At 32.0% G+C, this 25,800-nt stretch overlaps 3 protein-coding genes across 6 annotated transcripts; all 3 read left to right on the top strand.

Annotated features, from left to right (window-relative positions):
- The first annotated feature begins 10,236 nt into the window (after window positions 1-10,236).
- LOC146939748 (stomatal closure-related actin-binding protein 3-like) lies at window positions 10,237-14,220 on the top strand. 2 transcript variants are annotated; one of them, XM_085757485.1, is made up of 8 exons: window positions 10,237-10,710; window positions 10,970-11,733; window positions 11,819-11,948; window positions 12,734-12,825; window positions 13,099-13,186; window positions 13,271-13,411; window positions 13,629-13,692; window positions 14,069-14,210. In XM_085757485.1, the coding sequence occupies exons 4-8, from the start codon at window positions 12,797-12,799 to the stop codon at window positions 14,119-14,121; spliced, it is 375 nt and encodes a 124-aa protein (XP_085613611.1). In that variant the 5' UTR covers window positions 10,237-10,710; window positions 10,970-11,733; window positions 11,819-11,948; window positions 12,734-12,796; the 3' UTR covers window positions 14,122-14,210. The 2 variants fall into 2 exon arrangements, with proteins under 2 accessions (XP_085613611.1, XP_085613612.1); XM_085757486.1 differs by having other exon boundaries at window positions 10,244-10,710; window positions 13,629-13,697; window positions 14,069-14,220.
- On the top strand, window positions 14,101-17,853 carry LOC146939749 (vacuolar protein sorting-associated protein 32 homolog 1-like). Of its 3 annotated transcripts, none has more exons than XM_085757483.1 (5): window positions 14,101-14,241; window positions 14,677-14,804; window positions 16,551-16,642; window positions 16,745-16,859; window positions 17,285-17,853. In XM_085757483.1, the coding sequence occupies exons 2-5, from the start codon at window positions 14,769-14,771 to the stop codon at window positions 17,474-17,476; spliced, it is 435 nt and encodes a 144-aa protein (XP_085613609.1). In that variant the 5' UTR covers window positions 14,101-14,241; window positions 14,677-14,768; the 3' UTR covers window positions 17,477-17,853. The 3 variants fall into 3 exon arrangements, with proteins under 3 accessions (XP_085613609.1, XP_085613608.1, XP_085613610.1); XM_085757482.1 differs by having other exon boundaries at window positions 14,103-14,241; window positions 14,646-14,804; XM_085757484.1 differs by lacking the exon at window positions 14,101-14,241 and adding an exon at window positions 15,898-15,942 and having other exon boundaries at window positions 14,646-14,804.
- Window positions 17,854-20,149: 2,296 nt separating this feature from the next.
- LOC146939750 (small polypeptide DEVIL 11-like) lies at window positions 20,150-20,854 on the top strand. The gene has a single exon (XM_085753268.1). The coding sequence runs from the start codon at window positions 20,319-20,321 to the stop codon at window positions 20,604-20,606; it is 288 nt and encodes a 95-aa protein (XP_085609394.1). The 5' UTR covers window positions 20,150-20,318; the 3' UTR covers window positions 20,607-20,854.
- The last annotated feature ends 4,946 nt before the right edge of the window (window positions 20,855-25,800 follow it).

Below are 25,800 nucleotides of genomic sequence, written 5' to 3' on the forward strand. Positions count from 1 at the left end.
AAAAATCTCTAAATTCTTTTAATTCAAAATCTATTTATTTTTAAAGCTGAATCAAACGCACCCCTTTATTGCATTTGCAATATAGATTAATGTGTTTTATTTTTATTGAAATGATTATTACTTGTAAAATTATAATCCACCTTGACAATACTTCATCGTCGATTGCTTGTCATATAAGTAACCTATTTACCACATCAACAAAACGATAGGTGGAAAAAAAATTAGTCAAACAATTTAAAAGTTGGAAGATTAAAATCATGAATTTATAAACGGGGAACCAAAATCGATCATAAATAAAATAGTGAAAACAAATTAGGTGTATTTAAATAAATAAAATAAGTATTTAAAAAGTCAAATAAATAAAATGTTCAAAAAAGATAATTGGTTTATTCAATCCCGATTCGATTTTCATGTTCGACTAACTCAAATGAGATTATAGTAATCATTGAATAGATTGAATCTCAACTAAATTGGTTCAACATGCCGGTTCAATTTTTAAAACACGTATAAGTTGGCTTTGAACTTATTCCATGATAAATGTAAGAATTATTTATGAAGGAAAGTGTTGAAATTTGAGAGACATAAAGCGTGATACATAGTGACCCAACCTGGTTGAAGGATAATAATCAAGATAAACTTTATGTACGGATAGAAAGCTATTTCCAATATCAAACTTGTATGTCGATCCAGCTTTGGTATCAAAAGTGCAAAAGTGCAAAAGTGCAAAAATATATCTTCATATTGATGATAATAGATCATCCAAAAATGATAATGTTGAAGAGAAATTGTAATATCTCAATCGTAAAACTTATCTCATAATTATTTTGCTGAGATGTAAGAAGACATAACAACTAATGCAAGAGTCAAACTAGACTCTTAAATTTGCCAAGTAGGTTGTGTCGAATTTCTCTTTGAACTGTTGTTGTTTGATATGACATAAGAGTATATGTGGACAAATGGAGATATTTTAGAGTCTCTTAGTTAGGCCCCCCTCCCATTTGATAAATCAGTTTCCTCTTTTAGAAAATAAAATACCTTCAATATCCAATTTTAGTTATTTTCTTTTTTATTTTTGTATACTCTTTTCGAAATTCATTGCTATTTTGAAAAACAAACGACTAAGTTTAACAAAAGTATTATATATCCAATTTTGATTTAACAAAATCACTATTAATAGTTTGTCCAATTTTTTTTATGGTTAATTAATTACTTTTGATAGAAAAATAAATAATAAAAGTTAACTAGAAAAATAACAATTGTTAACACTTATGTTTTGCTTACCAATCACAATTTTTACTTGTAATAAGTTTAATAAATATAAATATTGTTAACACTTTGTACTCCAATAATTTATTTTGGTTAATGAAAATAGAATTTCTATGGCATGGACCATTGTAAATAAACAAGGGAGTTGTGTTAGAGATTAACAAGCACAATATATTTTGTTGAATCTCAATAACATGAATCAGTTACGTAATAGTGTAAATGATTGGTCATTGTTTGGAATCAATGCATTGTATAACTCGAATGCCGTGTTAGTGAGTAAGGATCGTTGCATCAATATTTGAGGTTTAAAATATGATATATGATAAACATTATGATATAATTTGATTCAGTTGGTTAGTTTTTTTTTTTTTTTTGAGAGAAATTCAATTTAGTTAGTTGTCCTCACTTAGTACGATAAAACTTGATTTTTTTTGTATTAACAAAATCAGTAGAATGATCCACGTTGGTATTGCGTACATTTTACTCTAACAAACGTTTATTTATTAAATTATTATATAAAAAGTACCAGATATAAGTAAGATATTTTTTTAGGGAAGATATTTGTTCCTCCTAAAAAAAGGCTACAATATTTATTGGCAAAAAAAGGCTAAAATATTTATTGGCAAAAAAAGGTATAAGTAAGATATTTTGCTCTTTAGAAAAAAAGTAAGATAGTTTGCCGTATCAAAAGGAAAAAACATAAGATATTTTGCATAATAAAGATTTTTCAAAAACGTTTCAAAAGCAAAATCATATATATCTTAAATCAAATCCTCAAAATATATTAAATCAAGCACAAGTGCACTAAAGTTTTTTTTTTTAGATAAAAAAATTTGACAAATAACCATTAAAACTTACATACATAATTGGAGGGGTCGATGTTCGAACTCCGATCACGGTATCCGGTCTAACAACATCAACATTTTTATTAGTTGAACTACGACTTATAGACGTGTAATAAAGTATTCATAAGGCTTCACGAAATTGAGTTATAGAAAATATATAACATAGTTAAAATAATCTTTTGTTAATTGTCTCAAAGCTCTCAATTAATCTAAATTGTGGAATACTTTTGGACGTGCACCGATCAAAATCAAAGATTCTAATTTATTTTTTTGAAGAAGCAAAGAAAATTTTATCATTGAAAAACACACTACAAAGTAAGTAAAGATTCTAATTACGAAGGGTTGGCAAAAATAATAGAGTTACAATAAGAAGAAAAAATACCATATTAAATAAATAGAATTAAAATTATGAGCAATTGTTGGTTTTTATTCAATCTCCTAAATTGATTTTCAAGCATGTTTAATATCAAAATGGTCTAAAACTAAGATCGAAAATAACAATGAAAAGTCAAGAAATTAAACTAGGGTAATATATAGCTCTGATATCAATTAATAGGAATCTACAATCAGTCTCCATGAACTTAACTCAGTTGATAGGGATATAATATATGTAGGGTTGGGTTCGAAACTCGAACACTCCACATTTAAAATGTGTGAGTTTGAGCCACTAGGTTACTTGGTAAAAAAAAAATCCACAATTGATTTGAATTCTTGTAAAAAAATAAAAAATTCTTATCGGTAAGAAAAATGTTGCAATCAAAATAACAATCACTGTAATAAAATATCAAAGAAAAAAGAGAAAGATCAACATTTTAACAAAAATTTTAAAATATTTTATACTTATAGGACATTGTCATAATTATTCATAAATATATTTGTTAAACTTTTAAATAAAATTGTGTTTCATAAGATATTTGTTTCCTTAAAAAAAAACGAAGTAAGATATTTGAGACATATGAATCATTTATATTAACTACGCCACTTAAGATGGTACCCTTACCAATTTAATTATTTGAGTATCAAAGATTCTAAAAATAGAACTTAAGTTCTTCAACATTAATTTAATTGTAACACACACTTGAACACGTTTAAATTAGAACTCGAAGGTTATGCTTTTGTTTTTTTGTTACAAAGGGTTATGCTTTGTTTGAAAAGGAATTGTCATGTGTTTGTAAATTGAAAAGAAAATACAAACATTGATGGAGAAAATTCCATGATGTAATTTCCCATCTCAACCTCGACAATTTGGCGCAAGCAAATTAACCAAGGCACGAGCACGATGATAAAAGCCATATCAAAACTAATATAAGGGTCCACCATTTTGTTCCACATGACCTAATAATCCTAGTTTAAGTACATGAACAATGCTACTATGCTACACTTGATGTACACACTACACACATGCAGCTTCTGATATATCACTGTGGGTCTCCACTCAAATTCCATGAAAAGAGAAAGCCTATAGCATTACACTATTGACGTAAGTCCAAGTAGGGTCACATCCACAATATCACTTTTTTCTTTTTGGCACCCTTTTCTCTTTCTTTTGAAATGTACTTTTTGGCTTCCTTAATCTTTGAGAAATGATCTTTTCATCGACATTAAAAATCAAATAGGATGGAATTTCTTTTGTTTTTCTATGTATTTTTTGAAAAATGTAAATAAAAAATGATAAGCATGGTGTCACACAGGGCCGGACCCTGGGGGGTGCAAGCAGCGCTATAGCACCAGGCCTCCCCAAGGTATGGGCCTCCAAAAAATATTTACAGCCTAGTACCCCCCACTAACATACCAGTTCCCATGCTGTTGTAGCATGCTTTGCTGTTGCTGTTTCGGTATTTTGGGAGGGGTTTTGTTTATTTTTCTTTTGGTGTATGGCTTTTTGGTTTCTTTCCTGTTGCTGGCCTTTTTTTCTGCTGTGTCCTTTGCCGCTGTTTGCTTTGGTATAGTAGGCTGGGCACCTTATTTTATCTGTTGTAACAGTTTGCCATTTAGTGCACTCCTGGTGCTTGGCACTTGAAATATATGCAGTTTCAAAAAAAAATTAGCGTTTTCCCCTTTCCAAAACACATTGTATGAATGAGCCTCATTTTACTTCCGGCACCGAGCCTCCAAATTCGTTGGAACGGCCCTGGTGTCACATACAATGTTTTGTGATATATTCTTTCAAAAAAAAAATGTTAGTGATATGCAAAATATACATCAAATTTGTAAGTGATATTTTTTTTGTTTTGACTATAGATTAATGCTTAGAGTGTGGTGGTCGGTGGAATGCCCCATGCACTGAACACACAGCAGGGTGTGAATTTAGAGGTAGATACAACAAATAAGGGACTTCCAAGACTATAAAAAAGGTAAAAGAAACCTTACTCTTGGACCGGTAATGGACATCTATTCTACTCATATGCTAATTATTTGACACATATTAGCATTGTGGTTATGACTAGCATTGTGGTTATGACTATGATGAAATCAAGGCAACCAGATATCTTTATTGTATTGCAATACAGAGAATATGGAGTATACAAAAGGAAAATAATAACTTATAGGTAAAAGTAGGGTAGTAAATCCTTTTGGGATATTGTCAAAGGAATAAAGTTTACTTAAAATATGTCTAGGAGAAGAGGAGACAATATTAGAAGAAAGATGAACAAACCATTAATTTAATCTCCAAAGTAATGGATTAGCAATAGCATGATGTATTTTCAAGATTGTTGTTATGAACAAAATTAGCATTAGAAAAAACACATTTATCAAAAATTCATGGATATTTTGGCTCATAATTGAATTTAGATCATCTCATATTCATTCTCTTATGTTATCTATTCCACTTTAATCTCAGTAATTCATTCTCTTTTTTATTATTATTTTTTCTCTCTAGGAGGGGATTTGAATGGGCATGTAGGGAGGGTTTCGAGAGGTTTCGAGGGCGTGCATGGGGGGTATGGTCTCGGGGAGGTAAATGCGGAGGGAAATTCCATCTTAGATTTTTCATCGGCTTTTGATCTTACAATAGCAAATACGTGTTTTAGGAAAAGAGAGGAGCATCTCATCACTTACAAGAGTGGGGCCTCTTGTTCTCAGATCGATTTCTTTCTCATTAGGAAAACAGACATGAAGATCTGTTTAGACTGTAAAGTCATACCGGGAGAGGGCTTAACTACCCAACATAGAGTAATGGTGATGGATGTAAGGGTTAAGAGGAGGGCAAAGAGAAGAGACCGTAGCGGGGCTCCGCGAATCAAGTGGTGGCATTTAAAGGGTGACACACAAAGGATATTCCAACACAAGATATTAGAGGGAGGTTTCAGGCAACCACATGGAAGCGCTAATGATATGTGGGAGAGGATGGCTCATGAGATTAAGAAGGTGGCAAAAGAGACATTGGGAGAATCTAGAGGTTTTGGACCTAGGGGTAAAGAATCTTGGTGGTGGAATGACAGTGTTCAGAGTAAAGTTCGGATCAAGAGAGATTGTTTTAGAGATTGGTCTAAGTGTAAAAATGCCGAAACTTGGGATAAATATAAGATAGCTAGGAAAGAGGCTAAGAAGGCGGTGAGCGAAGCGAGAACTCAAGCATTTGAAGGATTATACCAATCTTTAGGTACCAAGGAGGGGGAGAAATCTATATACAAGCTTGCGAAGGGACGAGAACGAAAGACAAGAGACCTGGACCAAGTGAAGTGTATTAAGGATGAAGAGGGTATAGTTTTGGTGCAAGAGAGAGATATTAAGGATAGATGGAAGAAGTATTTCCACAACTTATTTAACGAAGGATATGAGATCTTACCAGACTCTAACAGGTTAGACATCAGAGAGGAGGACCGAAACTATAACTATTATCGTCGGATTCAGGAGCACGAGGTGAAAGAAGCGTTGAAAAGGATGAGTAATGGCAAGGCAGTTGGGCCGGACAACATACCTATCGAAGTGTGGAAAAGTCTTGGCGATAGAGGAATTGGGTGGCTCACAAAACTTTTCAACGAGATTATGAGGACGAAGAAAATGCCGGACGAGTGGAGAAGAAGCACCTTAATTCCAATCTATAAGAACAAGGGGGATATACAAGATTGCGCGAATTATAGGGGAATTAAGCTAATGAGTCATACCATGAAGTTATGGGAAAGGGTAATTGAGCGAAGACTAAGAAAAGAGACTCACGTTACGGATAACCAATTTGGTTTTATGCCTGGGAGGTCGACTATGGAAGCGATCTACTTACTTCGACGCGTGATGGAGCGATATCGGACGGATAAAAAAGACTTGCACTTAGTTTTCATTGATTTGGAGAAGGCGTATGATAGAGTACCTAGAGAGATTTTGTGGAAAGCCCTGGAGAAGAAAGGGGTGAGGATTGCCTATATTAGAGCTATCCAGGATATGTATGAGGGGGCTTCGACTAGTGTGAGGACGCAGGATGGGGATACCGAAGATTTTCCCATAACAATAGGAATGCACCAAGGGTCAACCTTAAGTCCTTATCTTTTTACTTTAGTTTTGGATGTACTGACGGAACACATCCAAGAGTTAGCACCGAGATGTATGCTTTTTGCAGATGATGTAGTCTTGCTTGGTGAGTCGAGGGAGGAGTTAAACGGGAGGCTAGAGACTTGGAGGCAAGCCTTAGAAGCGTACGGTTTCCGCCTGAGTAGAAACAAGACGGAATATATGGAATGTAACTTCAGTAAAAGGAGAAGTGGGTCTACCTTAGAGGTGAAAGTTGGAGATCATATCATACCCCAAGTTACACGGTTTAGATATCTTGGGTCCATAGTACAAAATGACGGAGAAATAGAAGCTGATGTACATCATCGTATTCAAGCTGGGTGGTTGAAATGGAGAAGAGCCTCAGGTGTTTTGTGCGATAAGAAAGTACCACTTAAGCTGAAAGGAAAGTTCTATCGGACAGCAGTCAGACCGGCAATGTTGTATGGTACGGAGTGTTGGGCGGTTAAGAGCCAACACGAGAGTAAAGTAAGCGTAGCGGAGATGAGGATGTTGCGTTGGATGAGTGGTAAGACTAGACATGATAGGATTAGGAATGACATCATTAGAGAGAGAGTGGGGGTAGCACCTATAGTAGAAAAGTTGGTAGAAAATAGGCTTAGATGGTTTGGACATGTAGAGAGAAGACCCGTAGACGCCGTGGTAAGAAGAGTAGATCAAATGGAGGAGAGTCAGGTTAAAAGAGGTAGAGGAAGACCTAAGAAAACTATTAGAGAAACCATTAGAAAAGATTTAGAGGTCAATGAGTTGGATCCAAATATGGTCTTTGATAGAACATTATGGCGGCATTTGATCCATGTAGCCGACCCCACTTAGTGGGATAAGGCGTTGTTGTTGTTGTTGTTGTTGTTGAATTGGAAAAGGAAAGATGACTGGACCAAAAGGACCGGAGATGATCCATATCCCTCATAATTCTCATATTAAGTTTAGGGCAATAATGTGGATTAAACACATCTTACCTCTTGGGTTCAAAACTTGAACTAACTTTTTTTTTTTTACAAAAAACTTGAACTAACTTAGAAAGGTAGCATAAATTAGGGATTTTACACTCAAATTGGCAAATCTAACAAATATAGGAGGAGGGATTTTTCAAATAAGTTGATAAGAGAGATATCAATTGAATTAGTAGAATCATCAAATATGCTAGAGTAGGGGTGTTCAAAACCGAACCAATACCAATACAATAGAAAAACCACAAACCAAACCAACATAAACCGAAACCGCAAAAAACCGCATTTGGTTTGGATGTATTCGGATCACTTTTTTACTCAACCGCATGGTTTGTTTTGGTTTACGGTTTTCATTTTACCAACCGAACCAAACCAAACCAAACCGCAACATAAGAAAAACTTTAATTAAATCTATGTCACCTAGACCAATACTCATATAAACTTAATGAAAACTTTTATAAAATGACATATTTTTTCTATCGTTAAGTTTCTTTTTTGTTTTTTATTTCAAAAATGTATTTATGTGCTTTTTGAACTTTGAAAGAATGATAAAATATTAGTCTTTTACTTTTCTTACATAATAGAATTACTTTATGTTCATATTTTTTATTTGGTTTATGATGTTTGCTGAAAATGAAATTGTAACGTGGAATGAAATTAAACACATTGTCGGAGACATTGTTGAAAATATGTTATATTTTACTTTTTTAACTTGATTTTAATTAATGTTGAAAACAAAAAATTAAATTATCTAAAAAAAACTGCATCAACCGATCCAACCCAAACCGCATTTGTTTTGTTTGGTTTGGTTCAGATTTTATTTTAAAAGTCAACCGAACCAAACCAAACCGCATGTTTTTTCATCTTGCGGTTCGGATGACTTTTAACCTCAAAACTGAACTAAACCGCACCGCGAACACCCCTATGCTAGAGTTTAAACAAAGAATTTTCTCGCAAACATCTTTTGAGAAATCTTTAGCCAATCACATTCAAACACTACCAAAATTATTTCACTCCCTTGTTTTAAATATTTTTCAATTTGAGATCATTTTTATCTTTTTCCTAAACTCCAATAGATTGTAGACATTCTTCGTTTGATGATACTTCTTCAAGTTTTTGCTCAAGAAAATTATCAACTTCAATAGATTGGAGGCATTCTTCTTTTGATAATACTTCAAGTTTTCCCTCAAGAAAATTATCAAAATTAGACAAATGGCTAACTTTTTATTAAGGAAGACAAAGGGTTAAAGTTAAAAAGTAAAAGAAAGAGCTCATATACTTTGTAAAAAAATGATTTCATTATGTTTTTCCTCTCTTTGTCTCTGATATATGTTTCATCTTTCTTTTCGAAGTTATTCATATTTTCTCCCACTCTTTTCTTTCTAAGACATTCACATTTCTCTACTTTTCTTGTCAATTTTGTATGAAGAAATTTTACATACTCCGGATTCAATACAAAATCTCTAATATATTTCTCATATGATATATCTCTTCTACCATTTACTATGCCATCCTTTTGAGATTTAATATATAACGTATTTTTATACGTATTTTATATCCCTGTTTTATTTAAATAGATATTTACTTTTATTATATTTTTAGAACTATTTAATTTACTTTCATTATTTACCAATAAATAGCTAATATTAAGAGAAATTGAGTAAATTGAGTAAATGATAAAGAATTCGTGGTAGAAATACAATTGATGAAAGCTTCATTGCCAATAAATCAAATGGACTTAATGGAATATTTTTTCAATGAATCACAAGTGGAAAATCAATGTCAATCTGCCCATATTCGCAATACTTACCGTTGAAACCATCACAATATAACTCTTGGAATTTAGAAAATCAAAAAATGTTTGAAGTTAGTGGGTTAAATAAAACACTCATGGGTAACTAAATAATTCTATTATGTGTTTGATAAGCTAAATGAAGGTATGATATAAATTATATGTAAATGATAAAACTAACCTTGCAATAAAATATAATTAGTTTGATAAAAAAAAATTCATATTCATATTTTTTAAAAATATTATAATTATTTTATTCTTAAATATTCCTATTTTAATAGGTTTTTATTTTTTATAATATTTAATTTTTATTTTAAATTAGATTTTATAGGGGTAAATTAGTCAATTATTTTCTTATCTTATCTACTGGATAATAACCTAGCTTATATTTAGAATATGAATTTAACTAGTGAAACATGATACGATAAGTTTCAAGATTAACTTATCATATCATGTTTTGTCATCAAACTCTGGATTAAGACAAGATATGATACAACAATCGTATCTTATCTCCAAAATCTTATGAGACAAGACATGATAACTAATTCTCTGCTAATTAATTGTAGCAAATAGCATTATGTTTATAGTGAAGATAACTTTCATTATTTTCATGGCCACAAAGATCATTCCTTTCTTCTGGTTAGGAAATAACAAAGCACAAAACAATTGGAATTAACTTTCATTTTCTTTCTTACTTTCTTTCTTTATACATACAACTAATAATTAAAACATTGCATTAGGTTTGATATACCATTTTTATTCGAAAATATGTTAGCAGTATAAATATAATAAATTAATGAGCATAAAATCCATTTTCCTTAGAAGAGATTATGTGACAAGAGATACTTAAGTTCCATTAAGAAAATGACAATCTTCTACTAAACTAGGTAGGAAAATAATAGTCCGTGGAAATTACCATTTTACCCTTATTGGGGGTATTATGGTAAATTGGTAATTGGAAGTGCCTTCTACTATATATAGGTGTTGTGTTGATAGAGAAAAGAAAGAAGAAAGAAAAACAGAACGAGAGAAGGGAGGGAGAGGAGAAAAAAGAGAGAAAAACAGAACGAGAGAAGGGAGGGAGAGGAGAAGAAGAAAAGAAGCCGATGGAGGAAGAAGGGAAATTACTAACATGCAAGGCTACAGTCATGACTTAATTTCTATCTCATACTTCCAGCAAGCTCCATTTTGCTCATTTCTTCCCTCTAGGGCGCAGCTTTTCTCTATTCTGCTCTTGGGGTTTATTTCAGAAATTGGATCTAGAATCTCATGCATGTTGTTTTCTGGTGTTGATTTTGGTTCAATATGGTAATGAGGAACAAGGGTTAAGAGCTAATGTCATGCTTTTCAGGTTAGTTTTTTTGTATTGAATTTATGTTCTTGATGTTGAATTATTTTCTGGGTTATTATCAAAATTCGAACTTGCTTGTGATTTATGTTTGGGGTTGGAATTTTGATTCTGGTAGATTGTGTTCATCACAACAAATATTAGGTTTAACATATGTTATTGTTAATCAAATTGTTAATTATGTTGTTAATGTTGTTGTTGATATAATTGATCAATTGAATTGTTAATTTTTTGATTTAATTTTGTGATTTTGATTGTGTAGGTATGAAGAGGGCTAGAGATGATATTCATTAGTGTAAGTGTAATCATGGGATCTTAATACGGAAGAGAAGATTGATGTAGATGGAAAGAAGAAGGAAGAAGGGAATGCATTGTTCAAAGCTGGTAATTGTTCTATTCTCAATCATGTGATTTTATTTAAACAAATGATTTATTTCAGATTTTTGCTTTATAAGTTATCAGTTATGACTTTTGTTTGATGTAAAAAGTGAATTGATGTAAAAAATAAATGGGTTGGGAGTGGCGCTCACCAAGTGTTTGAGGTAATGTCTCAATATGTGAAATAAAATTTCTCAATTTGTATAGTTTTGAACTATTGCCATCAGATTGTTTAGAAAGTAGCAATTAAGTTGTTGTGGGGTATGTTTGAATTGATGTTTTAGTGTTTGGGTTTAAATTGAAGTCTTTAGAAGCAATAAGCTGTCAATTAAGTTGTTTTGCGGAAGCTTAAGTTGGAATACAAGTTGTTGCAGGTATGGTTATGTGTTCTTTATATTACCAATGCTATATTTAAGTTACCATATGAGTAGTTGGTGAACTGATAAACTATTTTGGGAGTTGACAGAATTGCTTAAATCATAATTGAGTTGTTTTAGAAGTTGACAGAAAGTGATTATGGAGGATTAGGGCAAGGGCAGAAGTGGATAAAATGTAATTAGGTTGCTGATTGAGATACAAGCTAGGAATAAGCTGTTTTTGGAAGAAGTTTGGTGAAACCCGTATTTGGGACAGGGCTCCACTAAAACGGTAAGAACTCACTCCCTGTAACTTGGAATCAAGTGTTTTTTGATGCTATGGTTAGCTAACAAAATTCCGGACGTTTTGGTACCAGTTTCATTGATTTTGGTCCAGATTTGAAGTCTGTAGACGATTTTGAAGTTGGGGGCAGAAGTAGGATTTTGTGTTGAACCATGAATATAAGTTGTTTTGATGTGCTAAAGTTTGGTATCACTTAACAATAGGTATTTTTAAGTTGCTAAGGAACAACTATGAATATAAGTTGTTTTGAAGTTTGGTATCACTTAACAAGCATCATTTGTTGCATTTTTATCTGTCGAATATCTTCATTTGTTAATCCTAGCATGATGTATATTAAGATTTTTGAAGCTACTATGTTGCAATTTTAGAGACCTAAAGCAATGAATATGATGTGTACCACTAAATTCATTAAGTTGAAATTGTGATTTATTTTACACAAATGAGTTTTTATTCAATTGTAAAAATAAAAAATAAAAACTTGAGGGTAGGATATGAAACTTTGAACGGGAACTCCTCAGGTATGTTGCCGAAGTTCATGCTCTACATCAAATAGGTATTTTCTATAAAGGTTATGATTATGCAAGTAGCAAAATTTATAGGGTTCTACATTCTGTGAAAACATATTTGTCATCTATATGTCTACTACTCATATTGCCGTAACAAAAATAGGCTTGACAACAAATATGTTAATTTCATATTTGGTTTATTCTTTCCTATATTTTAGCTTTTATGATGTATCATTTTTTTAAAATGGTTTTTGAAGAATTGGCAATTGATAGCAGAATTGAGGTTCTTAAATGTCTAATATTTTCCAGAAATTTAACCAATTGCTCGCCTTAAAATAAATTCCCAATATTATCTCCAACACATGACCAATAAAGAAAGTCTTTCTATGATATTACCTTTCTTTGTCTCCCTTGTGTGAATTCAATTATGTCCTTTGATTTGGTGGATTTCATTTCTTGGTTTGTGACTATGGTTTCTATAGTTATCTTTTTTGGTAGGTATTTCTTTTTTCAGAATTTGAGGGAGGGGAGTGGAACCTCAAATCATGTGCAAAATGAGGAGAAATTTGAAGAGGTAATTCTTATGGTTGCTACATTAATAGTTATTTTCTGTTACTTTAAAAGGTTTAAGAAACCGTTATAATATGATATTTATAACTTGACGTGTTCTTGACAGGAAGCATAGAGTGAATAGATCCATTAAGGTGCCTGCTATCAGCAACAAGCTTGCGGATATCCCTCCTGATTTTTAAGTTTATAGCTGCAGATTACAATTTGAGATTAATTTTTGCAACTTGATATGGCAAGCTTAAGTTGTTAATTTGGGTTACTTTGTATTGTGTTTTAGGTGGTATAGGTACAAAGGGAATGATGATGGTACTGATCAAGTTAGTGGTGTTGAACTTGATAAAGTGTCTAAACAATCTGAACCAAAGGTTAGTGGTTAAGGTATACTGTAATTAGTTATTGTTGTAGCACTTTTGATGGAAGAGAAATGTGATTCCATTTTTGTTCTATAGGCTTCTGAAGATGCTAAAAGGTTGGTTAATCAAGAGAAGTCTTTTGCTTGTGCCGAAATCGAGAGTGCTAGAGCAGTGGTGCTGGGAATTGGGGAGGCACTTGAAGAACAAGAAAAAGTTACACAAGCTTCTAAACCACAGGTTTTACCATGCTCTTTGATTGCACAATTATGATTGTACATGTACAATTTTGCGTTAATGATTTCATAATCAAACACTAAGCACTAAAATAATCTCTTATGTGCATTAGAAAGTGACAGGCATGAGTTAATATGAAAGAATTGCAGTTTTTGCTATTTCCAGCTATTATGTTACGTTAACTGTTAAATATACATTTTTTGTGTTTTCTTACTGTCAGGATGTGGATGGACTGGTGGAAGAGGTTCAAGAGGCTAGAAGAATCAGATTGCTGCATCAGCCAAGTAAGGTACATTGCTTAATTTAATTATACTCCATTTGTTACTGTTATCTACAATTTAATCCTCTCTTTCATTTATATATTCACATTGGTTGCAACTCTTTGTTTGTTTGCTATTTCTCTTATCATTCTCATAATATGTGCGTGTGCATGTGCATTTACATTTCTCTTTTCTTTTATATCTTCATTACTTGGACTATGAATAGGGTAGATGAGTGTAGAATTGTGCAAAAAGTCAAGCTACTAGCAGTGAAAAATAAATATGGACTATATATCATTTATTTACATTGCTAATCTCTTTGTCTATGTTTTTTGTGTTAGTACATGCTTGACAATCATCATCAAAACTGTTAATGGTTCTTTTATTGTTTTCAACGCAGCTCCTGCCATGGTCAGGCTTCTGTTAAAAAACACTGCCTCATCAGCTAACTGAGATCACTTTCATTGATTATTGTGTCTTTGTCTGGAAGTGTGAATTTGAATTTGTGCAAGTAGACAAGTCTCTGGAATGTAAGATTGGAGGTGAGTGGGGAATGCTTTGCAAAGCACGCAGGTTAGTCGAATGCCAATGTCTAATTCTTGCTGTTACTGAGGAGAGGGATCATAATATGATCTATCTGCGATTTGTTCGTTGACCATGCGATGATGGATAGTATCTTAGTTCTGTGAATAACCATATGATCTATATTTTTGTTCTTCCGGAAAGGTTTTGTCTTGCTCTCTAGCATTATGCATTGTTTGGGTTTATATTCCCAGTTTTGTGCTTCAAGAAAATGCAGTTGCAGTTTGATTTGAAGGTCAACGTAAAATGCATTCTTCGAATGAATTTTCTGCATATATGTTGAACTTTATGTGGGACTTTATTGCTAATTTTGTACAATTTTTATTCTCTATACCATCATTTAATCAGGTTTGGAATATTAATCAACTAAATGATGTAAATATTACTGTTTGCAGGTTTAATGTCCTGCTATCTGCTTTTATGCAGTTATCTATTCAAGGATATTTGAGATGCTAGCACCTTCCAAAACACCATTGCATCCTCTATCTGGGTAGCCAATACAATTTTCTTCTAGGACAATGAAATTGGTAGTGAATGGATCGTCTATAACTCAGGTGAATTTGTGTTATCAATTCACTTTGTTGATTTTATCAAATTTTGATGAAATGCAAATTGTGTTGTTTTGGTCATTTGGTTTTGTATTCGTGTTGAATTTGTCTTATTTTTGTGTTTGGATCAACAAAATTGTTTGCATTTCATTTGATTTTTTTTTTTATTTGACTTGATTTTTATTATTGTGAAATTGAGAACTCACAATAAGAAAACCAATGATATTAAGAGTGAATACTTGGTGTTTGAGGAAATGTCTCAAATAAGAAAACCAATAATATCGTTGGTTATTTTTTGAGGGAAATAATATTGTTGGTTATGGTAATTTGATTTTAGGGTTCAAAAATAAGAGTTAGTAAGATTGTGTTATTTAATTGATATTTCATGAAAATAAGAGTGTGTTATTTTTTACGTGTCTTCAAATTTAGGAGATCAAGATGCAGTCACATCTTTAAAATTTATCCTAAAGAGTAAAGTGCTCTTTGTCTTTATACTTATAGACTTATAGTGATTTTGTTTTTTAAAATTGATACAATGTTGTTGGTTATAAAGTTTTCATGTCTTTGAATCATTTCCTTATCACTTCTGTTTTGATTTAGAGTAGTATAATGAATACTCATGTTGTGATACTATGTATAAACCCAAATGTGGAAGATGCCTGTTTTTAATTTGTGAAACAATTCATAGATTAGGAGTTAACAATTTTTTTGTGAAAAGAATTGTCCATGGCTGATTTAATTGAGGCGTGGATAAGTACATTGAGCATGAATTCGCCGTCCGCGCAGTTTGTTTCCTCAAGAAGGATGAGTGTATGAGTGTATTCACCAGATTAATATGTGGGGAGAAGGCTTCAAAAGTAACGGCAATTTAAGTGCATCTATTCCCTTAATTAATGAGGCGGACTTGAAGGAGAAATAGGGCAATGGAACAAAACAGGACCACATTTAGAGCAACTTAAACTCTCTTTTTGATATTTTTTTACTTGATGATTTTGGATGTACCAATTGATTAGGCTCTCTATATGTTGCCACTCTGATTAATTGTGTTGAGTAATTTATTCTTACCAATCAACCATTCATTTTGCCGCTATCCTTTCAGCTTTTAATCAAAATGAAAAGAATGCATAAAAGTTCCCAATAACAGGTGATTTAAATTATCAAGTAGTGAAGTAAGTGCTTAACTGCATATTTAGACTATATATATCATTAACATGCATATTCATGAAATAATTATAAAATACAATATACTCTTAAGAGTTGTACCTGCATATCAAGATGTTGAACACTGAATATTTCGAAGAATGTGAATTGTACACGCTAATATGTATGATCTATAAGCTTCTTTAGCCATTTTGTTCAAAAAATAATTTTCAGCAACCAAATTCTCCTACACAATGCAGAAGTTTCTTTATAACATAAGCTGCAGTTGGTTACTATAATAAATAAAATTCTATTAAAACACAAGAAAGAAAGAATATACCAGGTGAGACTGCCCTATTAATCAGAGTGGTTCTATTCTGAGTTGAGAAATGTACTCTTTTGGTTGTGTGTACTTTTTAGCACTTTAGTGATTTGATGATTAAGTAATCAACAAATTGTGAGATGTACTCTTATTAGTTGCCTTATGTACTTTCTGCTGCCAAGTTGGGTATTAAGGAAAAATTATCATTTGTATTTAGTATTACTTACTTTAGACAATGGTTTGGAACTTTAATCTTCTTTTTCCCCTTATGGAGGTGATTTTTGTAATAGATGATAATGTTAGAAGGTGCTAAAGCCACCACGGAAACAGTAGATGAGTTAAGAACAGGAGCAACTACTATGAAGGCTATGCAGAAAGCAACGTATGTATTGCTATTATATATGATTCCAAGTCTTTAACGATCGAGTTGTTGATTATGATATGTGATATATTTAATTGAGTTTGGTTCTGTTTCTTTTTACAGGAATATTGATGATGTCGACAAGACCATGGACGAGATAAATGAACAGACTGAGAATATGAAGCAGATTCCAGAAGCATTGTCAGCTCCAATTGGTGCAGCTGCTTATTTTGACGAGGTTATTCTATCAAATGTTCATTTATTTGTTATGTCCGTTGAAAACAGGATATTTGATTATGTGTACCTTTTGATTCTCTCCAGACTTAATTATAAGCAAAAATAACTAATTTCACATAGATTAAGAAAAGCGATTAACCACATTATGCTTTTTTGACGTAATCAAAAAAACAATTGCATTTTGTAAATACTCTTTCTCTTTTCATTAAATTTTGTTTTGGAACATATTTCATCCAAGGTTATTTTGAAATAATAACATTAAACAGGGTGAAGTTGGTTCGATTTTGTCTATATTGAGTCCAGGGTAGTGCTGATATACGAAGCACTAATACGTAGACACCAAACATGTGTTCAATCTGAAATGTTGGTGCTACATTGGTTTTAATGCATGTCCATGTGGCATTCTGAATTTATTGTTCTTTTCAGCACGAACTGGAAGCAAAACTTGAAGAATTGGAGAATGCTGAGTTGGAAGAACAACTTCTTCAGCCAACATTTACAGCTCACGCTTCCACAGTGCATGTCTCAGCTGGGAGGCAACCTGCACGTCCTGTTCCTGCAAAGCCGACTCCTGAGGAAGATGAATTGGCAGCTCTGCAGGCTGAGATGGCACTTTGAGCGGATAACTTTTCTTGCCCGTGACACAACCGACAGATTAGTGTTATTTATCTATGCATTAGTTTCTTTCATCTGAACTGATGTTGCATTTGTATGTCCGTTAAATGATACATTGATGTCAAATTTACATGTTTTTTCTAAGCCAGAAATATTTTAGATTGTTGTTCTATTTGGTTTTGCAATGGCTGGCTTAGCTTAAGCCAGAATTTCGCTGGTTTTGTTATCCGTGACGATAAGTGTCTTCCATGACATATTGTAATTTGTACCTAATGACTGATGTGGAGAAATCTGCTTCTTCCTTCTGGCTTTGTATGTGTGAAATTATTGAATAGACTGGAAGATGTATATAAAAGCTGAAAAAGAAGTTGAACATAGAAGTCCCCTTCAACACTTGCTATTTTCTCATTGATGTGTTGAACCCTTTTTTTTCCTGGTGTGCGTATCGAATGTAGATTTATTTGGCTATCTGATACTTTGTGTGGATATCTCAAGCCCATGTTGATTTATAGGACAATATTTAAGACAATATTTGATCAAAATTTCATTTTCAATTTAATCAAAATTAAGTATTCCTTATATCTGAGCGACTCCATACAAAATTTTCCCTTTTTTTTATATCATAATTTTTTTTTTGAATAATAATTTTTTTCTTTGGAACAAATTTTTTAACAGATACGTTATTCAACCCCCGTGCGAAGCACGGGTTTGTAACTAGTTTCTTGAGGAAAAAACAAAGTTTGGTTACATAGTCACAGCCACGAGAGCTTTAGCATCCACAACAGTGAATAAAAGTGGCTTCCACATCACACACAGTAAATTAAGTAATGGCGACAAAATCACACAGGTTACCCCTCATTTTTTGCCTCCAAAGAAGAAAAACAAAACATGAAAATTCCTTTGTCAACACCACCAAGGTTTGAATTGACACAAATTTATTCACTTTGCTTTTTCTTCTCCATTTTAATTCCATGTAATCTTTTCCCAAATCATCACAAATTTCCACATCAAATTGTCACAATTTTGAAGTTACTTCCATTCCATCCCCACTCATAATACAACTCATAATGCCACAACTTTCCTACGTGTCTAGTTTTATTTTTCCTTCAATACCCAAACCCCCTTTCCTCCCAAGACAAACAATGCATTTAGCATCTTACCCCACTTACATGTTCTTTGGGAACCTACTTCATTATAATATTATTTTTATTATATGTTAGTTTTACTGCAGAAAATAAAATGGAGCCGTTACAATTGGGATGAGTCGCAAACTATGTCGTTCTGTTTAAGACATTTTGTGGCACTAGTCAAAATTGTGGAAGCATCATATTAACCACGATGTTTCTAGGATAAAACAGTTCAGTTGTAATGAAATCCTATTGTACAGTAGAATCCGTTATAAAAATATGCCCTTAATATGATATTAAGATTTAAGACCACTCAATGATGCCACTAAGATCAATCAAATGTGGTATTATGAGCACTCTTGGAGAAAACTCTACTATGATACTATGACCACTCTAAATATCGAAGGGACAAATATCTCTCTGAAGAGATAATGTTTACCTAATGAGACAAAATTATTGAAGGGACAAAAAGAAATATGGAGAAGTTGGCTCGAAATGCGTCGAGTGGGAGAATATATAGAACTGAAATGTTTGTGCAGTTTTGGTGTGCTTTGGAAAGAGACATGAACACTCCTTATAAAATACTGGAAATTAACTGGTGTGTGTAAGCTAAGAATTGTAGGACTTTAATGTTTTTCAAAATACACTCATTAGTATACTCTACTATCCAATGTGAGACTCTAGAGTTTTTATTTTTAATTCACACACTTTAGGGTCCAACAGTCCCCCATTAGAATTTTTAAAAAATATATATAAAAAATAGCGTAAGATGCTTCCGTAAGAATTTTGCATAAACAAAGTTGTCTTCTGACTTGAACCTTAGTGAGTAAAATACAAATTTAATTAGAGTGACTCGTAGTCTTCAACTCTATGTTTATCATCAAAACACACACAACACTTTCTTAGGTGTATTCTCAAAAAGCTCATGTGTTAAAAGGTCCTACACGTCACTTTTGGTTTAGTGAATTCTCTAGGAATTTTACCTAAAATTCGAAAGGAACTACCCCCACTTCAACCTTTACAAAGGTGAATCTATTAAGAATACTCATGTAGCTAAATACCCCACTCCACATAGAGTGTGTACATATCTCATTAAGAGTTTACATTAACTCTTCATCTTATCGTCTCAAGAATCATGCTTGAAACAATTTTATTATTGGTTGTCACTGATACTTGTTCTACACGTAAAAGTTTATTTGTGTGAGATTTGAGTCCGAATTCACAACATATGTGTGTGAATTTGCCGCTAGACTTTTTAGAGCAAAAAAACTGGATATTTGTATATAAGATCTAAACTCGACTGACAATGTTAATATTGCACTGTTGAACACTTCACTCGAATTTGAATCAAGAATCCGCAGTTGTGTGTGAGTTTCAAATGATCCATTTTCCACTTGTCCGCGTTAGATAGAGACTAGATATTTAAGATTCTAAAATATATTAATGGTGGGCCTTTAGAGACCAAGTTAGGCCCAGGTGATACCCAGTGGTACACAGACCCCCACCCCCATTCTTCCCAATCTAAACCGTCCTTATAAATATTGACCTCTGCTTTTCATCCTTTATTAATTCTCTCCATCACACAGTGATTCAGTCTCAGTTAAACTCAAAACTCTAACCACTAAATTTTAGTGGTTTTCAATCTCTCTCTTTTTCCAAAACACACACACACTTCAACTTGCAACTCAAGTGTTCCCTAATTTCTCTCTCTCTCCAACATGTCTTCTTCTACTTCTTCTGCAGCATCCACATGCAGTTGCAGCACTGAAACTGCCCCACCATTCTACTTAGATGAGAAGTGGAAGTTATCAAAGAAAGAATCATCAAGAAGCCTTTCCTCAAATTCTTCATTCGTGAACAACAAGAATTCTTCCACTCATCACAAAAAGTGTACTTTTGCTAGAAAGTGTGCTAGGCTTGTTAAAGAACAAAGAGCTCGTTTCTACATCATGAGACGCTGTGTTGTAATGCTCATTTGTTGGAATGATCACTACTCTGATTCTTAAAGAAAGGGTTCTTCAATTCAAACCTAAAAATTCTCTCTATTTTCTCTTAATTTGCTTAAAGATCCTTTTTGTTGGCAACAAATGTAAATAGAAATTTCTTCTTTCTCTTCTCTTATTTTTTTTTTTTATTAGGGTGTTTGAATTTCCATTGAAGGAGGTTCATGTTTATGTTAGTGTTATAATTTTGTTTGTACTATGTTAGAATTGGACAATATAAATGTTACTATATAGTTTGAACACTAATTAAATTGTCTTGCATTTTTTTTTTGTTATACTACAAAATGAAATTTATTCATATTAATTTTGTTTGAATTTAATTTTATGTGACTTTGAGATTGGTGAAATTAAATTAGAAGAAGTGATGGGTGTGTTTGAGTTGAGATCTGAAATTTGAGAGAGATTCCATTGAAATTCAACCATTGGAGATGAAGGTGGTGAGGTGAGGTAAGCTAGGGTATGTGAATTAAAGATCTAAATGTGCTTAGGCTGACGCAAGAACATATAATATTTTACTTTGTTTATTTAATCATGGAAATTGAAGCTTGATTAATTGTTTATAGTTTAGTGAAAGAGAGAGAAAGGAAAGATAATAATAAAATAAACATCTTTGGAACGACCAAAGGGGCAAGCAACAAAGATGCCCTTGTCTTCGTCAAAGTAATGCACTTTGGTGCTAACTACAAGGATAACATTTTTTATTTCGTGAAAAAGTGGGAGATTTGTTTAGGTATTTTTTTAGAAAATAAATTGTAGTATGTTAGTTGCCAACTTACAAATGATTAATGATTAAAATTACAATCATTTCATGTCGTGGGTTTGTTAATATAAATTAGGGTCATGTTAACTTGTGCCCTAAGGGCACAAGTTAAGGATCTAAAAAAAGAAATAAAACATAAGTTTTGTATTGAAAAAATAAATGTTTAAACTTTCAAAGCATTGAATGCGCAATTTCCAAGAATTAGTTTCTACAATTGGCTTCTAAACTTGTGCCTTAAGGGCACAAGTTAACATTTCCCTATAAATTAATATTTTAGGAAACTAATATAGTTTTGGTCCTCTCATTTTCTTATTTCACAATATTGATCTTCCTATTTTATTTTTCACTAATTTATTTATTCCTCGTGCCTCTTTTGTTGTTGTGAATTTGGTCTCCATAGTCCTTGTGAGCTTAGCTCAGTTGGTATGGATAATGTATAATATATGCAAGGTCCAGGGTTCAAACCTCGGCCACCACAAAAAAAAAAAAAGAATTTGGTCTCCATACTTTTTCTAGGACACTTTTGGTCCCTTGAATTTGTGGATTTGAAATACTTTTGGTTCCCTAAAAGGACTAAAAGTGTGAAGAATATCCTTAAAATTAAGGTTTAAAATGTAATTAAAATAAATTATAGATCAAACTCTAATAATAAATATACTTGAATCAATTTTATCCTCTGTTTTGAAATTCGGGTTTTTTTTTTTTGTGTTTGAGTTTCACGCATTATTGCAATTTTAATCCTAAGCAAGTTTTGATTTCAACATTGGCAATATTTTTGTCCAACAGTGATAATTTTTTCCCCAATTTTAAATTTGAAAAGAATATACAAACATTATCAATTTGCTATCAGAAATCACCATTTTTTAGGCTAAAAATCGTCAATTATTAGGTTTAAAATCTGGGTTATGACCAAATTTATAAAAAAAAAGTTGGCAATTAACGGAACAAAAACCTGAATTTTATAATGGAAAACTAAAATTTTATTTCAAATAAAATGCAGAGACTAAAACATATTTAAGGCTAATCAATATGGATTATGGAATGTAGGTTAAATTTTTAAAATATAAATTAAGAAACCAAAAGTCCAAAACCAACCGAAAATAAATCGTTTTTTTAATAAGCCAAATAAATATATTAATGAAAATAAATTTTTTTCTTTAGTTTTTCCATTAAAAAATAATTTGACTTTTTGATGAACTTTAAACTAATTTAACTTCCGTATAACGAGAAACAAACTTTTTTTTTTTTAAGGAAGAAACAAACTTTTTTTGTTAGTGGAGAAACAATCTTTCTTGTAGCAGGTATATTATTTAAGAGTGAAGCAAAAGCGTGTGCAAAAAGAAGCAACTTCTTTTTGACAATAAAAAAAAAGAAGCAACTATCAATACAATTTTATAAATTATCAATAAGAATATTTATACACAACCTCTCAAGAAAAAAAGATTCTTTTTACACAAATATTCAATTTGACATTTTAGAAGTAAAACTCATTCCAAAATAATAAATTATAGTTTTAATAAAAAAGTCAAAGAGAAAAATTATAATTATATTTCAGTAGAAATATATTCAGATTTTAAAACTAGGATTTAATCACTATACATCTCAGTATAAAAATGTTTTACATTTACATCTAAATACATCGCACAATTATTCACTCTTTTATATTTATTTTTTAAAATAAAGTTTATGTGAATTGAATTTTAAGGGTTTGATGAGTAAGAGTATATTTCAAAGTTTAAAGAGTTGTGAGTAACATTTGAACTCACACTCTTACTATGAGTATGAGTCAACTCCTTATATGGCGAATCAATATTCATGAACATACACTTTTTTGCGTTGGTCTATGTAATTTTTTTTTTGAAGAAGCTAAACTAACCCACCCAAATTGACACCAAAGAGAATCCAACCTGAAACCTCGAGGAGGAGCACACTCTCAGATCCCGACGAAGCGGCTGTTGCTCACCCGACACGATCGTACGAGGTCACAATTCACCCAACACGATCATCCGGGGTAAACAGAAATTGGGGATCAAGTCAATACCACTAGGTCAATCCAAGTGGGTTGGGTTGGTCTATGTAATAATTCCTCAAATTTATGTACGGTAAAGGTGTGATTGAAAATTAATATGTATAAAAAAATTATTGATGGTGTATATCAATTAAATTATTATTAGTTGTATTTTTTTTTAAAACAACAAAAATAGATTTATTAGAAAGGAATGAGAAAAGTACAATAATAATAATCGACTCACTAAACAGGACGAAATACAAAGGTATATATTCGATTCACCAAGAAACCAAAGCTACCTCCTAAAAAAGAAGACAAATGAGATGGTTTGGAAATCATTCGTAATACATGCAAGTATTGTTCTATAAATTGAGTGTTAACTCGTAAACTAGTCCGAGTTTACGTTTTTAGGTGTCAAAAACGTGTTAACTCGGAGGTAAACTCGATTTTTGGTAAAATCGGAAAGTTTGACGAGTTTGACCAAGTTAACACGTGCTAAACTCGTGTAAACTCCTCCAAGTTTACATTTAAAAAAACACCTAAATTTTTTATTTTGGGCCTTTTTTTCTTTTTTGCTGATTTTCTTTCAAAACCCAATTCTTTTTTCAAGTGCAGGCTACTGAAACATGTGGTTTTCTGTCATTGATGTGTGATTTACTGAATACTGAAGTGCTTGTGAAACTTTAAAAGGATTGAACTTTTGAAGAAATTAACTAGTTAATTTTTTGATAGTTTTATTAACAATTTTAGAAACTTGTGAAACTTGTTTTTTTCGATGATTTTTTGGATGGTTTAAAGACTTATGAAACTTAAGATTTTGCAAGTTAATTTATATTTTGATGCTAAGTTAAACATAACTCTTTATTATGGTCAATGTATATAATAAATTTGCAAATAGATCTGCTAGAAACGGTATAATATTTTGTTTTTATGATTAAGTCATATTTCCTCTCAAAAAAAAAAGATTAAGTCATATTTTGCAAATTGATCTATTTGCAATATTATATTAGCTTACATATGTCAATGTAAATAATAAATTTTATATAATTTTAATTTTAAGTAAACTCGTACGAATTTATGAGTCGAGTTTACATAGGTAAAACAAATTGAGGTAAACTTTTAAGTTGTAAAACATTACATGCATAGATCCCCCTTTCTCCTAACAAGAAGTTTATTTCTAAGAAGTGACTTTAATTATTAACTTTTTTTTGTGGTGGTCGGGGTTTGAACCTCAGATCTTGCATATTTTATGCATTGTCCATATCAACTGAGCTAAGTTCACGAGGACTTTAATATTATTAACTAAATCTTCTATCGAAACTTCCTTATTTGCAAAAATTATACCGTTTCTAGCATATCTTCCAAACGGTAGTGTATCATATCATGATTAAACCATGTCCATATCGATGCTCTGTTGTTAGCCCTGCAGGCCTGCACTATTTCTAGGTAATCCTCTTGTCCTGCAATTGAAAGCTTGGAGCTCTCTGAAGTCTGATCAAACCATATGTTTGAAACCTACACATAAGAAAGGGTATTCCTGGAATTTTGTCAGCTACCTTTTCCTATTAAAAAAACTTATTATTACTCTAATAAAATTCACAAATCTGATGATACTAATTTAAGTAGAAAATTTGCATAAAAATTAAAAAAAAGTTAAGTAGAAAATGGAAAACTAATATTTGTGTTTCTTATTTTCTATCAAATTTTTATCAATTGAGCGGTTGCCACACACATGCTTGTCTAGAAAAAGACATCTTGTTTGTCTAGAAGTTGAAACAACGGGGGAAGAATCTTTGTCAGACACATGCTTTGCACTTTAGCTTCTTCTTGTATGAGACCAAAATTGGTCCTCACAATTTTGAGTTATGTATGTGAACATGATATTCTCTGTGTGCAACTGCAGATGTTAATTCCTCGAGTCGGATAGGACCACAATGAATGACAAAGTTCTCCTAAAAAGATTTAACACTGTTGCATTCCCTTGTATTGATTCGAACTCAAGATCTCTAGTATAACTGAAAGTGATCTCCTACCATTACAATAGGGGTACTAATTTTTTCTCGCATGAAAATGTCATTGACTAATTTTGGTAAGATTTTTTTACGGATGAATTGGACATCGAGAAATTTGTGAGAAACCAATTTAAATCTATATTTTTCTTCTTTTTGTGAACACTTCATTTTAGGTCATGTAAAAGTTGCCAAAGGACATAATTGCAAGGAGAATATCCGTTTCAACCCACAACTTACTCTTTATAAATAGTTTAAGGAATAATTTATCACATATTTTAAGGAAATAATATTTTACCAAAATAACTTTATTAATCGTTAATTGTGTATTCTCAGGATGGCCTACGTTGCATTAGTCTCGGACATTAAAATATGGACAATGTATAAAATATGCAAAGGTCCGGTGTTCGAACCCCAGCC

The sequence above is a fragment of the Medicago sativa genome, chromosome 3, assembly GCF_051527215.1.
Source record: "Medicago sativa cultivar Bolivia chromosome 3, Bolivia_mono, whole genome shotgun sequence".
Taxonomy (NCBI): Eukaryota; Viridiplantae; Streptophyta; class Magnoliopsida; order Fabales; family Fabaceae; genus Medicago; species Medicago sativa.

Coding starts and splice junctions, on each gene's coding strand:
- LOC146939748 (XM_085757485.1), top strand. CDS start 12,797: ATGTGCAAAATGAGGAGAAATTTGAAGAG. Junction 12,826..13,098: donor ATGAGGAGAAATTTGAAGAG/GTAATTCTTATG, acceptor ATTGTGTTTTAG/GTGGTATAGGTACAAAGGGA. Junction 13,693..14,068: donor CAGATTGCTGCATCAGCCAA/GTAAGGTACATT, acceptor TTTTCAACGCAG/CTCCTGCCATGGTCAGGCTT.
- LOC146939749 (XM_085757483.1), top strand. CDS start 14,769: ATGAAATTGGTAGTGAATGGATCGTCTATAACTCAG. Junction 16,643..16,744: donor AAGGCTATGCAGAAAGCAAC/GTATGTATTGCT, acceptor TTCTTTTTACAG/GAATATTGATGATGTCGACA. Junction 16,860..17,284: donor CAGCTGCTTATTTTGACGAG/GTTATTCTATCA, acceptor TGTTCTTTTCAG/CACGAACTGGAAGCAAAACT.
- LOC146939750 (XM_085753268.1), top strand. CDS start 20,319: ATGTCTTCTTCTACTTCTTCTGCAGCATCCACATGCAGTTGCAGCACT.